General features: G+C 41.0%; 1 protein-coding gene and 1 long non-coding RNA gene across 4 annotated transcripts in view; one reads left to right on the forward strand and one right to left on the reverse strand.

Annotated features, from left to right (window-relative positions):
• The window catches only part of rxrgb (retinoid X receptor, gamma b), a 27629-nt gene extending 16848 nt beyond the window's left edge, over nucleotides 1–10781 (reverse strand). For 2 of the 3 annotated variants that reach the window (XM_051376948.1, XM_051376946.1), the window contains exon 1: nucleotides 10550–10781. In XM_051376948.1, the coding sequence (XP_051232908.1) occupies nucleotides 10550–10766 (217 nt within the window). In that variant the 5' untranslated portion in view covers nucleotides 10767–10781. Of the gene's footprint in view, nucleotides 1–4525; nucleotides 4917–10549 lie in introns of those variants that run through there. The other variant, XM_051376949.1, reaches the window with a different exon arrangement.
• LOC127350391 (uncharacterized) lies at nucleotides 10714–17472 on the forward strand. Its single transcript, XR_007880556.1, has 2 exons — nucleotides 10714–10820; nucleotides 12718–17472. It is a non-coding gene; the product is annotated as an uncharacterized LOC127350391 (long non-coding RNA).
• The last annotated feature ends 309 nt before the right edge of the window (nucleotides 17473–17781 follow it).

A 17781-nucleotide genomic window follows, 5' to 3' on the forward strand; every position in this document is an offset into this window, starting at 1 on the left:
AGAATCTGGCAATGCGATTTGCATTACGATACAGGGGTTACGATTCAGTATATTGTGATACATTTTGATACTGTAAGCAATGCAATATATTGTGACTTTAAAAAATCAAATATTAAGATTGGTGTGTGACTAACAGTATATACAGTATTCAATATCTGAGTGAAAACAAGTTCCATCATGCAACCAGAACAGATATTTCTTAAACCCCTAGTATAAGACATACTGTGAGCTAGTGCTAAAACTATTGAGGAACAGAAAATTTGAGGTTGGTCAGACAAAACAAGCAATCTGAAGTTGGAAAATTGTGATCAGTATTTTTACTAGTCCCTGGTATTTTAAATACAAAGCAGTAAAACATTAGTCAAATAAATAATTGCTGAAAGAATTGATAATGAAAATAATAATAGTTGCAGTCCTATATGAACTAGGATTAGTGCATATCAGTCTTTATAAGAGTATTTTTCACTTTATATGCTCAAAAGGAGCGTCACAGGATTGCAGCCGGTTAAAAACAATGCTTATCAATATCTCTTATATCACAATATAAGCAAATAATCAGAAACAGCTCCAGTGTCAACAATACCATCACCACCATCAAACATTAGATGATCATTCATGTAGGACAACCACATTTTATTTTCACATTTGTACTGAGAACAACCAAAGCCACAAATGTATCCCACTGGTCTAACGATCAACAGGTTCAAAGAAACATCACAGACCACAAACCCTCTAAATCCCTCACTGTTAATTACTGGGTAGTGGCTGGATGGAGCACTCCACTGTGTTGTAATTCAATAAGCCCATGGCCCACTAACTAATAATATCTCCTGTCTGGAGAGCAGACCAGCACTGAGAGTATATGGTGGGGGGAGTGGGTAGTGGTAGGGATACGTGACAGGGATGGGAGCAGCAGATCCACTCTGGAAAAACAACACAAGCCTCAATATCTATCGGATTAGTCACTATAAAGACAGATCCTCAGCATGTGCATCGATCTGTTAATACCTGCTTCGTGTGTGTCTTGTGTGTGTATGTAAAGTACGACTGCATGCTCTCATGCTCGTATTTGTGGCTGACAGCGCTGTGGCCATATGACAGAGAGCAGAACGCATCCTAAAGTAATCAGACAGACAGCCTGCGGAGCTCATTAGATACAGCAGACATGTAATTAAGAAATCTCTTCACTACCAATCGAGCTCATGAGCACCAGCCACAGACCCCTTGTCTGACACACACACTCCTCGCGAGCACACGCGCTCATCAAGTTTCACATTAAAAGAGAAAAAACAGACAGATCTTCCACACACACTAGCACAAAATCACCACCCTTTAAACATTCATTTCTTTGCTAAATGAGGTTGATGTCTGATCAATTGTGTCAGTAAATCCTCTTATCCTCGGGTAAGTATCTGCAGCTCAGCAGGCCAGCTGTCAAGAAGGTGGGAGGCCGAGGAGGAGGGGACGGAGAGAGGGACAGAGCCAGATAGGAAGGAAGGGAGCAATGGATGGACGGATGAAAGGGGACGATGGGTGGATGGGGGAGGGCATTGTCCCGTTCCGGCAATGGCTTCTCTCCTCGACGCTCACATGATCCCACTGCCACACGCGCCTAATCTCTCCGCCTGGCTGAGAATATTAGATCAATTGAGAAAAGCCCCTGAATTTTTTTGCACAGCTGTGATTTAGGACATAGAAATGGTTATTAGTGAGAGAAAATTAATATATTCTCTACTGTTACATAAACAACTAACTGTCTGAAACTGCTTCAAAGACACCTATTATATTAAAATAATAATCTAATTAATATAGCCCATAATATAAGTTTAAAGAACAGATGCTGTAGTTGTATATCATTCATCTCTTGTTGAAAACATTAAGAAAGGAAGGAAAAGGTTTTTCCAATAAAGGCATACGGCTGTGACAACACAAGCGCTTGAGCTGAGTGAACTTCTCTGACCCTAAATTCTGCCCTGTCGTGAACTCACACACAATTTCCGTGAAAAAAAGAGAAATTAATTCTGCTCCCTTTCTTTCTATCGCCTATCTCTGTAGTTTCCCTAAAGCAAAGCTTCAAATGAACAGAAGTCAAGTCAAGCTAACAAACATAAAGTACACAATGTACTGTATTTCCCATTTGAAGGCAGTTACCGCCATGTCCTCACATCCACAAACACTGCAAACTTGCCAGGCAAAAGATCGATAAGGAGGCCAGGGCTGAGACAGGGACGAGATAAAGATTGTTTTGCGAGTGATAAAAAAGTTTGGAGCTTAAACAACAAGAGATAACACAAGTCCGCTTGCATGGACAGAACAGGCTGACCAAGCAGTCCTGGACAATAAACAAACAGGTGGACTGAAAGGCCCAGTGCAAACTGAAGCATCTGCCCTAGTGGCTCTGTCCGATGAGGTAACTCAAATTAGTTCCTAGATGTATTCTCTTGCTGTTAAAGAGGACTAGAGAGAGATGGGTATGCCCTATGAAAACACACACTCACGCATACACACAATACGCACTAAGCCACTCGTCTCATGCTGTGACCCAGTGAGTGTGACCAGGGCGACCTGACCCTGGACCTGTGAACAGATCCTAGAAAGACAGCCAGACACAGACACAACCAGCCTAGTACTATAGCTGCATTTAAGGTTAGTTTTGGGGTAATTTGGCATCTGAAAAATATCTAAGAAAGAAAATGCGAGATTAAAGATTAAAAGAAAAAAAGGAAAAACTGTCAATATATTCATTTTCATCTATGTATTAATTTGTGCATAAAAACTGTTTTCTGATCCCAGAGGAAAGGCAGAAGTAAATAATGCAAAAATGTTTTTACGCTCTGCTGAGGTGGAAAAGTTAATAAATTAATGCTAAATGGACTCAAGTTTAGTCTTCTGACCACTCAAAGCGCTTTACACTACATGTCACATTCACCCATTTACACACTGGTGACAGACGCAAGACCCAAGGACGCTTCGACATGCAGCGGGGAAGCTGGTGATCGAACCACCAACCTTCTGATTAGTGGACGACCACATCATTGTGGAGTGATGAGGAGACTGTAACGTTGCTCAAATTAATACAATGACTATCTGTGCATAATATCATAGTAATCCATGCAAGAGTTTTTTAGATATTTCAGCCTGGAACAAAGTGGTATATCGACTGACCAACACTGGAGTCCCTAGAGCCATGGTGCTGCTAAAAGGTCCTAAAAGGACTGGTAGCTTTGCATGTTTTACCTGAATAACTACAAACTGTATGCTGAATAAACTCATAGAGGTTGAGAATTTGCTTGGAATAGATCAAAAATTTAATTATTTAACTCTAACCAGGTTTAATTTCTAATAACATAGCTCTTGAATGCTATACGTTTTGGCTGCAGTTCAAGTATCAATTCTCTGGAATTTTTAAAATGGCAAGAGTTAATGTGAAAACATGCACAACCTCAAATATGATCTTCTAGCTTTTACTTAACCACAGTCCAGTTGTTTTAATTAATTATTTCTAAGATTCAATACAGGCCATCCATTTTTCCATCAACATTACTGCTGTGTTATTATGAGTATTATGGTTTTAATCATCATGGCATCATGTAAATGCGCGGATTAGCACATCTCTGAAGTTTGCCCACTATTCTCTACTCTTACTTCAACCCACAAAGGAACTACAGTTGAAAACAGGAGTGTCACATGTTTTTTCCGAAGGACACTAAAGAAAAGAATCAGTGCTCTACTATTTACATATTACACATGTACATACAGTGAGCTAGTTAATAGGCTGACTGCAATATGTGTGGAAGTCAACTTACATCAACACCTCCCACACCTCTTCAAACACAGGAAGGAGGAAAAGAAAAAATCCCTCATCACAGCAAGCGTTGATGGAAGGATGCAGGGTGACAGACAGCAGACAAAAACAGAGAGAGAAAGCAGGATGGAGAGGGCTAATACAAAGGGACAAGTGTCGAGAGATAAACAGATAGCGAAGGACACAGCAATGAGAGCTGGAAGCGTCCCTTTAACTTGAGTGGCATCCCCGCTGACCACATCTGAGGCCTCAAGTGAGTCACAAGCTTTCGATTGCAACGTGCAACAGCAAGGCCTTGTATCTGTCACAACTGGTTAAAATTATCCAATGATTTTAAAGGCAGGAACTGAGCTGTTGGGGGCCAATAAGATCATGAAATCTGGATTTACAGATCAAATCCCTAGAAAAATATAGTTCTCCGAACAATGTAAGAAATGTTTCACAGTGAGACTCATACATAATCCATATGGAAAACATCACATGCAAAGAAGTTTCATAGATGAATACTGCTGGGAAAATACATTCAAAACAACTTGTTCAAAGCGTGCACAGAGATTAGAGGCATTACCGTAATGCATCTGCTAGCTTTTAGTGCAACGGTGGTGCAGATAACAGGCAACATCTTCCACCACATACAATCCCAGGGCTGATTCTGATCTGTGTATATTTACAAAAACAGACACACACACACACACAGGCAAGACAAACCGGGCTACTCACAGTGGCCATAACCTATCTCCCTCCCATGGCTGCCACCAGCTGCAGGTGATGCCACAGGGTGCCACATGCCTTCGGGTGCAAGTATGGCACTGGCAGGACGCCAGTCACTCAGGACCAGAACTCAGACTTAAATGCTGGTTCTGTGACAAACTAAAAAAATGATGTGGATACTCCAAAAAATCAATCAGGACACAACAGGAACGGAGGGGTCAACGTGGAAATGGGGTAGGGGGGTAGAGAAAATAAAGAGAGGCGGAGTCCACCAGCGCCGGTTATAGGATTACCCAGATTATCCTTCCCCGGAGATCAATCCCACAGGAACTGTTTGCTGCCCGACTGCTGCACAAATCAGCTCTCCTACCGCCCACTCATCTGGTGTCTCTCTCTCTCTCGGTGTTGGTATCTGTACAGAGACACCTGTGGTAGTGGCATAACAGTGTGTCTGGAATGGTAGGGAGGGTGGTGGGCGGGGTCTTGAGAGGGAGGGTGGTTACAGAGGGTCACACTTAAGAGTACAAATCAAAAGTTTCCAATTACTCCCTTTTAAAAGGGATCAAGACTGGAGAGAATGAGAAGACAGTACAACCCTGATGTTCCTGTAGTCCACAGAGGTTTTTTATGTGTCAGTGACATTTTGTTTCCCAAAGATTTCTTCATTTTGTTCCCTTTTTCTTCAGTATTACTCACAGACTTTCTGTCTAAAATGTAGGTGGGATGTGAGCGTTGAAAAAGGAAGTGACAAGAAGTAGCCGGAGGCTAAAAAATTCTCTCTTCTAACTCCTTCAAAACACCTGGAATTGCCTTTAATGCCAAGAAATAACAGTGCCAGAATGCAACGGTACTGTTGTGGCATGTGGAGTTGCCTGTGTGCACACTGTTAGTATGTTTGTGTGTTTAACAAGTGTTATAGCATTCCAGGAAGTCAGGAATTGTCTTTTTTGGAGCTCTAGGATGGTCAAGCAAACACAAAGCAAAGCGAAAAACCAGATGCAAATACAGGCCAAAAATATACCTTAAAGGCAATCTGAAACAATACACGACAAACCCTAAGGGAACCTAAATAAACTACAAAACCCATGCAGGGATGGATTCAGTCTTCAGACCCTTTTAAGACATCATCTATCAGAACAGTCTTTCAAAAAATGGTTTTAGTAAAACAATAAAATCAACCTTCCAAAAGTAGGAGTTAAGTTTGCTCACAAATGACAGAGGCAGCATGCATTCTTGGCCATGGAAGTATGTCATATCATTATTACCAGAAAATAGCCCTAGCCAATAAATGCGAAATTGGCACTGATTTTAGTCTGCAGCTGCTCCTTTTAATTTATCCTGCCACACTATCAAATGTTCACCCGGTTCTACCCTTCAAGCTTTTGAAAGACATTTGCATTGAAAGATAGCACTAAAAACTTGATACGCCCTACCCGGCATGTGTGTATCTATTTTACTTACATGACTCAACAGAGTTTTCTTGTGCTGTGCACCTGCATGAGTCTGGATCAAATGTCTATACAGTGCTTGAAGGATAGCTACCAGTAACCAGATCCCCACAGTGACAGTAACCTGGCAAGAGACTTCGGCAGCCCGACACAAGAAGGGAAGACGGAGAAGGAGAAGAGACACTTGTCTCTCTTTCAGACTTAACAAATCCCACAGGGAGAAACCAAAATAATACAGTCCTTCTTAAATGCATGGCGTGTTATAATAGTGTGTCCTGGCCCACATAAAACACGCCAAATTAACCCTGTGAGCCATAATTAGCATTCATAGATGTATTGTGGACAATGAAGACGTCGGAGGAGGATAATTGGGAACCCTAAATTTAGGGTACACACATTTAATCTGAAATTCTCATAATCTAATCACCATTTTGTCATCAAGTATACTCATTGTAAGTCTTTTATAGGGTTGACTGAGAAACGGGGAGGCAATAAATCAGCCAGTTTGCGCCACTAAACTGACCTCAAGAGGAGACGTTTTTTCTCTTCATGTCCTCCTCTCCTTGCTAGCAGTGATTACTGACAACAGGAAAAACATTATCATGCCACACACTTGGCTAGAGGACATTTGTAGAGCAAGGCAGTTGAAGAAAGGAGGGAAAAGAGCAGAAAAATAATGTTATTTCCTAACATCAATGTGTGCTTGTGTGTCGTATTTATGTGTTCACGCTTACTTTTTTGGGTGTGAGATAGGAGCCGGGCACTAAAATGGCGCTCAAAATAGCCAAGCCAGTTTTCAGCAAGTTCTTAATGTTTCTCAGTGGAGAGGTTTGATGAGATCTAACATACTTAGCTGTTACCTGTTGCTGCCATTTGTGCTCCTGTACGAGTGCCATGAAGAAATCTTTGGCCCTGTTTACACCCAGCATTAAAATTTGTCTAACGTGATGCGATCATAAGTGGACAGCAAATTGTTGATGATTAATCAAGCTGACCAATTTCTCAATTGAGGAGTATATTATAGTACTTTGTTTAACTACACACAGTGGTGGAAAGTAACTAAATAAGTAAATTTACGCAAGTACTGAACTACAAATTTGAGTTTGTCCTTGAGTATCTCCTTTATTTGCGACTTTACTTTAAATATTTTATATATTTTACAAATATTTTATAGTTAATAGTTATTTTTCACATTACGATTTTACATTTAGACCAATGATCAGTGTATAAACACACATCATTATAGATTAAACTACCAGTACTAACAGTATATGAAGTAGTTAAAATTAGCTCCACCCCGACAACTAAAACATTAAAGTAGCGCTCATATGTTAATGCATAATGTAATATTACAGTAAAACGATGTCAGAGAGTCTACAAAATGACAACTTTAACTTGTGATACCAACAGTGTTTCCCCTGATACACTGTATCAGATGCTCATTCGACATTTAATGTAAAATGTAGCCATATATTTACATGTTATGCCTTGCGATTGATGAATTAATTAAAAACAAACACGGATAGATGCTTAAGATCAGAGGGATTTGTAATACATAATGTTCAGTGCACGGAAAATGTGTGGAATCCATATTGTTACTGCATAATTAACAAAGAAATAGCTATATACATCTCAGAACCCAACAGCTGCAGCCGGTGGGCCTTTCAAGGTTCTTTGCTTGATTAAAGCTGGAATTAAATCAAGGCTTTGACCTTCTTCACTAATGACTAATTACTGGCAATTAGCCCAGAGAATGGCCTCCTTACGCCCCTTCTTTTCCCTCATCCTGTTCTCACAATTAGCACCCACTCACACACAGTCAAGACAAGCAGACTCTTTTACACTGACACATAAATACAAACACTCACTCAAAAGTGGCGGGGAATAAACCTATTGTATGTGTTGTGTGCTAATGCATTGCAGGTCTCAAGCTACAGAATACTTGAGCAAATACCTGCAGAGAGCCACACCCTCTACCTGTGTGGTTTATTTAACTCTGCAAGGGTGGGTGGGGGAATGCTATGTGCAGGGATCAGCCGTTAGAGAGCAGGTTTAATACAGCCAGCACTTCACAGTCAAATAGTACCACCCGCATTCTTTAAGTCACATGATACCACGGTCACATTTTAATGTACAATAAGCTATGCATGTAGGGAATCCACATATCTGCAGCTGTGAAGTTTAGGCATGAGTGTGTGACTGGGTGTGTGTGTCCCTCCCTGCTTCTGTGTGTGTGTGTGTGTGTGTGTGTGTGTGTGTACTGGGAGGTGAATCATTGACCCCTGGCAAGTGATGAGAGCTTGCATCAACTAGGGTGACCTCTTTCTCCACCCCCCTCCCCCCACCCCTTTCCACTTCCCCTTTATTTTCACTCTCCCATCCCGTTCTTCTTTCTGCCATGACTTCCCTGAACTGCGAGCTAAATACATTCTCACTGTCAAAAGCAGCAAGTGGGTGCCCGTCAGCTTGTCTAGAATCACTTCCACTGACGGAAAAAAAAAAATGCTGAAGTGCAGAGAGGAGAAAAAAAAAAAACGCTGATTCTACTTGAAGCCCCGAGGCAGGCCTGCATCAAACCCGCTGAAACGTAACATGTCTGGGAAAAGCTGAGAGGATCATGAAACAATACACACATAGTCACCGGGCAGTTTTTTGAATTGCTTCACACACCACCACTACACACTGATGACAGACTCCAAAAGGAGCAAATTCATTTGAGAGTGATGGTCTCCAATTCAAGAAATGAGTTGTGTTTATGGCCTTATTTTGATACATGTTTTGATGTGTTGGCTGTTGATGCTAAAATACATTATAAATCATAGTTATGAGCCAACATGCAGAACATTTCTCCCTTTAAATTATCTTTCAGTGGTTGTCTTTCCGTCAAAAAACAGTTTGGTGGATTTACTACCAACGATTATAATGTAAATGCACTGTACTGTCCTCATCTGGGGTTCAACTCATTCGGTTTTTTTAACACAAAAATTACAAATATTCAGCATTTAATCCAGATTTGCGTCGTTGTGGGTTGGAAAAGCTGCAAGAGCATTACTGTACGACCGCAACGAGACAACAAAACTCTCCAACAACCAAGACTGATCAAATTCTTTGAGATGAGCAGTTTTTAAATGCTCCATAAAGAGTTGGCTAAACCCTGAAATACAATGAGAATTTTAATGAAGTACAATAAAGTGAAGAAGAAATGTGACAAAAAAATAAAAAAGTTTTACAGACTGTTTGAGTGTCATAACATTGTGTGTTAGCAGTGGACAACATGATGTCTGATTATGACAGATCAATAACAGCTGTACATATCTGCACACTGGTCTGACTTTATCCTGATTTGCATACATCTTAAGATGCCAATACTGTCTGCAGAGCAAGTCTCTCAAGACAAACATGAAAGACTCTGAGCCCGGGGGGACTGCTCTGTTACTTCTGTACACTGTGGGCTTCCCTCTACATGCTCTCACATCCAGATGTCTCTCTTACTCCCCTGGGAGCCAGATTCGTTATGGAAACAATTTTCAGCCCCTCCAAATGGTGCCGAGATATCTGTGATAACATAAAAGGGCTTCAAAGACTGGTTTTATTTGTTTCCTTGCGATGCCTCACTATTCTCCCTCTGTCCAACAAGACAGTGATGTAGAAGCACGTGGCATGTTTCTACCACAGCGGTTTGACAATGACTGTATCTTTCAGGGAGAGAGGGAAAAAAAAGCATCACATGATAAATGATGCATATAGTGTGTGACTCAGTGAGGCTGAAAGAGCATGTCACTCCAGATAGGGTCTACTTTAAAAATGGTTAGATAAACAAACACAGGCCTGACACAAACTTTAAGCAGGATATGAACAGTATGTATTCCACATGTTGCAAACTCCACAGTGGGAACAGAAGCCATTTCCTTGTCTCTGTGGATTTTAGCCTGTCACAGAAATCCCTGATAGTAGAAAAAAAGCCATCAGCTGGTTCAAGGGCAAAGTCGTCGAGTCAGACCAGAGTTCAGCTTTACAGGGCAAAATCACATCATGCTGTCAGTCATTCAGCTTGGTACAGCCACAGCGCTGACCAGGGCGGCTCTTACACACTTACTCGGTTCTACCACAGAGAGCAAGTTTGTTTACCAGGAGAAATCCGCCATTCCTCATGGCTATTCCATGCATTTCTCTCTGGATCTGGCGGCCATCCCAGACCAATAAATTGTGTTTCTGTCTCAAACTGTTTAGCAAGAGACGCGCGACAAGCGCCATAAATTACATAAGCGCAATTAAAGTGCCAACCTCTGACCTTGCCTGACCGGCACAACCACGATCACCTGACTTTTGCATTGGCCGCAGCTTTCCTTTCAATTGGCACAGTTGCGAAACGATAATTAGGCAAAGAGAGAAGCCTAACAACCGGATCCACGGACAGGAGTCGGTTGTTAAAGTCCGCGGACGCTTTCGCGCACAGCTCGCGGTGTCGGAGAGAAGACGCCATGAACGAAACGCACTCTCATCTAAGTCAAAACAAAAAGCAGCAGCTTCGCGACAAACACAACAACCAGCCCGGACTCTAAATATATCGCTGCGGTGTACTTACTGAGGTGTAAATACGGATCATTACTGTCCATACTGTGCGAGTTGTGGCGTCGATTTCCTACAGTCGGTGCTGCTCCGCATCCCAGCGCATTCCTCTCCCAGCCCGACTCAACTCTGCAAGGCGGCTCTACACGGGGGCCCAGCGAGGGAGGGGGGGCGGCAAAACAGGGCTTCTCCCAATGACAACAGTGGTCGATATCAAGCTCCAACACGATCATGACGAAACATCTCTCCTGCAGTGACACCGTGTTGCAATATTTTCACAGTAAAAGGTAACTTTCCCGAATCACGACGCAAAAAGACGGGAAAAAGAAAGATGGTGTTGTTTTTGAATACGGCCTGGGTTTTTTTTTTTTTTTTTTCGGGTTTTTTATTTTTTTCTTCTTTACATAATCCGAAAGAATCTCCCTCTACACTAAAAACAGCTGCAGCCAGTATGTCTAATAAGGACGTGTACGCCTCGACATTGTAATGCCAGGAGATATGATATGGCCGCCATTATGAATAAGATTATTTTTTTTAACCATAAGACTTTAGCATGTTGTAGTTCTAATTATTGAGCAGTCTATAGCCTACATCTGCACATATCAGATACTGGTCCTGATGACCTACTTTTAATGTCATACCACATGATATTACTATATTCCTTTCAGTTTAACTAAATAGCTACATTTGCACCTCCTAAATTCTCCCTGTTAATCTGTATTATTGGCTCTAATTAAATTATAATCAGGTATTGCCTATGAGTCTATTAAATGTATTAAATCTGTAACTGGATGCTTTTAAAATTACAAACGTACCAACAGTTTTTAATCTCCTGCCGTCTTTCTCTGGGGGGATCTTTCCACTGTTTACCTATTGCTAGTGTGAGTCCTGGTCTGGGTACCCCCCGGAGTCCCCCCACACCCCTCTTCAGAGTGTGGGGTCATGTAGGGGTGAAGCTCCCGGTACCTCAGAAGGTTATTCAGGAGTCAAGCCGCACTGAGGCATTCACAGTCTTGAACTGCGGAGCGGGCAGACGCTCCGTCAACGCCGGGACCGCTGACCACTCAGCGGGCCATCGGGCTGCCCCGCTAATGGGACAAGCACCCCCGGCTCCACCGTCCTTGTAACAGCCACCCATAAAGGAGCACAGGAGGATGCTAACCAAGATGAATGGCATTTTTTTCTCAGCTCATTCTACACTAATCAGAGCTTTTCATTTGTTATGGCCTCGCGCCAGCCCCTCCACCGCTGCCTCCATTAGGGCCAGATAACGTATAAATTCATTAAAGTCAGAGAGGGACGTTAAAATGGCCATTTGTCAGATCTCTCTTTGTGTGTCCCTAATGGTGGCACATGGTTCAAGGCATTGAGATGATTTTTGGTAGGGCTATCCAGTGCATTAGGAGAGGAACGTGGGAACTAAGGGGAAACGTGTGTGTTTTTTGTTTTCATGAATGGTGGATACTTGGATTATTTATTTTTTTTAATTTAAATTTTAACATCTCATTGGTTTAATGCTAGGTTGGTATCAGTATTTTCTGAAAATAAAATCAAGATATCAGGAATATTTGCTGCCCAAAACAACTGTTTTTGTACCTATTTATTCTATCATGTAACATCAGAAACACTACCAAACTTAATTAGTCTATTCAGTGGAAAGAGTTGATATTTTTACTTTTCTTTTGTTTTTGTCTAATTAGAGCAAAATGTTTTTTTTGTGGTTATCCAATCCATCCATCAACTTCAGATGCCCCCCTCCCCATCCCCTACACACACACACACACACACACACACACACACACATACAAACTCACAGTCAATGAAGCAACCCTTTGCACTAATCCCTTTGTATTCGCACCACCATTCCCACCGAACAATGTCCTAAAGCCTAATCCTAAACCAAGCTCAACAAACCTGGGCTAGCAAGTCTCAGTGCAGCTAAAAGGCCAACACAGACCACAGCAACACACCGTCTGTTTCACTCCAAGACTTCACTTGCATTCACACAAAGAGCACAAGCATATGAATGCAAGGATTTAAGTACACATACATCCAAGCACACACACACACACACACACACACACACACACACACCAGATCTTTTTTTCATGCTCCCTCTCTTTTTTGGCCCCCTTCCCCTATTTCCCTCCTTCCATTTCTGTATTCGTCCTTCTCTGGCTTCAGGATGGAGGTTCTGGCTGCGTCGTCATGGGAGATGGCCTTCTCCATCTGCCTCTGCTGTCATTAGCCCATCTCCATCACGCTTTATCGGAGGCCACCCCCCACCCTGCTGGACCCTCTTCAGCATTCTGACAACCCCTGCCCCCTGCCCCATACATAAGGCTGAGATGATAAGTGTTCTCCCTCTTTGTGTCGGCCAGGATAAGACAATGCCACACAGCACTACAGAACATCATCCATCTCATAGGTCATCAATCTGGGACACAAAAGATGAAATGTAGCTCGAACTCCCTTTTGCAAAGGGGTTTCTCTTTGCTTAGAAGAAGCTCGTCGACAGTCTCTCTCTCGCCCCTTTTCACTGCTAGGTTGGTAGTTCACCAACAAATTCTTCTGCAGTGCATGCACAGGAGGAAAACAGTTAATGCAGCTAATTTGAGTATTTCTTAAAAACACCAGCACGAATTCCAGTTGCACAAAAATAAAACCAGACATTATTTCAACATCTACAGTGATAGATGAACTCTGTTTCAGTTCCTCTGCAGAGAAAAAAAATATCTTGTAGATAAGAACGCTTGACTACAAACAGGCTGTTGATCCACTTTAGTGTCCACTAAACTGACACACTAAAAGGCCTCTGCCAAATTTATATGAATTTCTTTGGTGGTAAATACTAATTAAAAGCCATGTGTCACATAAATAACACCATTTACCTTTTGTTTCTCTTCTTTTCTGCCTAATTAGGTTTACATTGTCTCATCACCAGCATGGGGCTTTTTGTCTTAATGACAGCAAAGTCTTGGTTTAAGGTCTTCAATTTATTTACGTATGATAACCCACTGAGATTAATGTGAGGCCAAGAATCAAAATAGCAGAAAACACAATAAATGTTCTCAGAATTAAAATAAAACCCACAGACATGGTCATTGATATGATGTATGACAGTTTTACGACATTTTGTCCCTCAGTGGGTTGAGTGTAATCGGCCATATGATTGTTACTCATTTATATTGTTGAAAATGTAGCTTCAAAAGTGACTTTTAGTTTTTGCAGCAGTCACACAGGCATACAGAATTTGTGAGCAAAAAAAAGTGTGTGTATGATAATTGGATTCTAGTGGACAACGGTTTCTCTACTCTCTGTTGTGCAGGTTTTATCATCTTTAGCCATCATAAGAGACAGATAGCCGCCCAAAGTGTTTAAAATCTTAAATTAGGTTCAGATTGGGTGTTCTTGCTTTGTTCTACATAATCTGATGGCTGATAAATTAACAAACAGTATGTAAAGCTATAGGCAGTATACTGGAATAACATGATATGAAGCTAGATATTTCCTTTGATTTAGTTTATTGTAACATAATAATCTCTAATCTGTTAAATAGTATACTGGTATAATTCTTTTGTTACATTGTTTTAGCTGACTACAATAAGCATTTCTCCCCAATTGTCATCTTTTTCACACTATATAGCATTGTTCCCCAAATGTGTTCATGTAAATACCACTTTAAAGCTCCAATAATCATCCAAAAATAGTGTAACCTTATCAATCTTGAGGTATTTTTTTTAAAGTATTGCGATAAGACAGTGCCATGTTATATTTATATTAAGTCTGCTTCATTCCTCTAGGATTTTTATTCCAGGGTGAGACAAATGAGAACTTGATTCCCAGGATCTAAATGCTCTGATATTTTGAAAAGAATTTAAAAAACCATCAACATGGATGTCACTTCAGACAAAAGATGAGACATATTGTAGCAGCTTCAACGGCAACAACAATATGCCCCCCACTCCATTTTATGCAAATGTTCTGTTAAACCGTTCTGCCAACATTATCAGGTTAACCTGATAATCTGCTGCCCGCGTCTGGGTCTTAGGGGCTTTACACACAATCAATATGATGAGCCCTGAACTGTCCGCAAAATAAAGACACCGGTCATGCCATTACCACACCACTCCAATCACACACGGTTGCATTATCATTACCATCAGGGCACGTGATATAGGCAGACATTTATGGCTTATATTTTTAAGATCTTTGACTTTGAGGAATAAGGCATCCTTTGATTCCAACAGGGTTCACAGTCACACTGACATGTTAGCAATTAAGAGCATGTAAACAATATACTTGACTTACTTGTAGTAATATGAAGGCTTACATTAGGTGATTAGGTTTTATGTTATAGGTGGAGCGCAGACTCCAGGCAGATGGTTGACCTCTATGTTAGACTTTAGCTTGCTGTAATAAGTTTAGACAGACTGGAGGCCTGATCTTTCAGAAGGGAGCTGAACCAGTCCAAAAAGGAATCAACCAGACCACCTCAGGTTAATCTCACAACGACCTGAAATGCCCAAGAGGGATTACTGATTTTAGCACACAATGTCACTCACCACTGTTACCCTGACATTTAAAAGTCACAAACAAAGTCGAAGAATATGCTTTTTAAGAGAAGGATTATTCTGTTGGAGAAATAATATGCACGTCTTTCTGATGAGATGAGACACTTTTTGGACTTCACGTTACATGCAGTCAGTTATATATTTTGTTCTATGAACATGCAAAGAACGAGATGAAATTATAGGTGCAGTGTGCACTGACATTTGTCTGTACTGATTCGAATGATTCATAAACTGATTCAGAGATTCTTTTTATAGGCTGTTTTGATGTCACATCTAATCTGAATTTAAAGGGTTAGGCTGCTCCAGTGACTTGGTCTCGCATTTCCATAAGACAGATTTTAAAACTAATGTCCTAATTGATGAAGCAGAGGCTTGAATATCCCGAGTTTTACATAAAAAAAACCCTGCATCCTGTACTTCTTGCAACACTACTGTCTTTAAATAGAACTATATATGTCTAGTTTGTGATGCAGGGTTTCTGTTAAAGCTGTTGTCTCTTCCGGAGCCACACAATACACTATTGTGGAGGATTAACTGTTTTCACCTTCCATATATTTTCCTTAAATAATAATTTTATATTTTCATTTTTTTTGTCTATATATTTCTGCTATCTGTCTTTTTTTCTATCTCCCTGTAAAGCTTTGTAACAGTGCTACATAAATAAATTGTACCCACTTGCTTACTCATAGAACTAGGGTTATGATGGATAACCTTGATTCTACATCACACTTCAGGCTTCATCCTCAAAAAGCAGGCTTAAAGGGGTTCACAGCCAGATGCTCACATTCCCTGTCGTGACACTAAAGTACAATTCACACCAGAATTGACACGTCAGCAACGCATAAGCCCTATGGAGGCATCCATCCGTTCAATCCACACCACCACTGTTATGGCTGTCACTGTCCTCAGAACCATCTGTCCTTTCAGCACCTTGACAACAGCCAACCTTCACCAGAAACACTACCAAACCAATTAGTCTATTCATTGGAAAGTGTAGATATTTTAAGAATGTTGCGTCAGAAATGTGTGGAAGTTTATTTATCAGTTCATCTCCCATTGAGGCTTTTTATACCCATAGAGAAACTGACTCATCGCTGTATGACGCACTAGTGGAAATGTGTGTTATTTGAACAGGCATACAAACAGGACATCACTTGGCAGAGGAAGGTCACATTCAGTTTCAGGTAGCCTGAGTCATTTAAGCTATCGGACACTTATTGCCACCATGACATCCCTTCCCATGTGGTTTAGTGTCAATTCACCTTCATTTATGTGACAACTCTCACATGACTGCTATGTGGTCCTAATTACATGTGACCAGGGTGTGAATGACCAAAGAGGTTTAAATGCCTGGGCCCTCAAACCAGCCAGAAGAACTGCTGATGCCCTTTGGGTCTCTATATATAGTCCAGTGGAGAGCTTCAGTTCAGCCCGACTCACTGAATGAGAAGAGCATTGTTGTGGTGGAGTACAGAAAAGCTGCCTGTCCATGTGACGGTCAAGACATCCCAACTCAAGGTCCACCGATTATCTTTTCCAGACCCTTTCACAGTCCTCATCAGTGGAGTTGCCATGGAGATGGAACTGGGGCTCAGGGAGCTCACTAGTTGTTATTATTTTTCCCACAGCACTTTTAAGACTTCTCAAATGTGTTGGCGACAAAGTTCGTTCTTCAGCTTGGAAATAGCAAAACAATCCCAACTCAAGGTCCACTTACTAGTTTGACTTAGAATATGGGGGACACCTTATCCTCACTTGGGCTTTAGTCCACAGTAATGTGAGGGAGACCTTGACTAGAATTACTTGATTACTAGAAGTGTTGGATTTAAAGGTTTGATTTGACCCGCAGCCCTCTTGGATCAACAAAATACTCAAAATAACACTAAAACATCCAATGTACCCACAAACTGTACATTTTTTATAGTTTAACATGTAGCTACATATCATCATCATCATCATCATCATCATCTGTATACTGTATATATACACATATACTATACACATCCACCTATAAAAGAACTACATTCATAAAGTAACTACATTAATCACTCAATATTTAGTCCAGCACTCTTTGCACTCCGCACCATTGCAAACTTCCATTCTTGTTTACAATTTACAGAAACATATTGACTTGCATCTAGACATTGTATGTTATTGGTTTTTATATATATACACAGAAACCTATTTTTTCATGTTCTTGTATGCACATTAGTTCTCCGTTTATATTTAGCCTACCGTATCTTTGCCTAGCTTTGTTTTCCCTGCTTTTTTAACCTTATCTCCATTCCTGCCTTCCTGTAAACTGTAACATTGAACTTAAAACTGGAACGTGTGTATACGTGCAAAATAAAATAGATTCAGAAAAGGTTTGGACTGTCAATATTTCCAAAAATGTTAGAGTTACATGCAATTTCCTATGTCACTGAATTAGAATCTCAAAATCAAACCATCTTAGTTACATTAAGTCAGTTTTCAGCATGATTCAATTACCTCGTCTCACTTTTCTCATGAACTCAGTGACATTTCAAACCCTTCCAACAGAGAGGTCAACCTCATGGGACACACTTTCTTACCATGCTGCAGAGCCTGCAGTACTATCCTGCCGCCCTGTGGCCTGACGAGACATCACCATCTTACGTTACGCTTCACAGTTTTACGGTTTCCGCAATAATGT

The sequence above is a fragment of the Dicentrarchus labrax genome, unplaced genomic scaffold (genome assembly GCF_905237075.1).
Source record: "Dicentrarchus labrax unplaced genomic scaffold, dlabrax2021, whole genome shotgun sequence".
Classification (NCBI taxonomy): Eukaryota; Metazoa; Chordata; class Actinopteri; family Moronidae; genus Dicentrarchus; species Dicentrarchus labrax.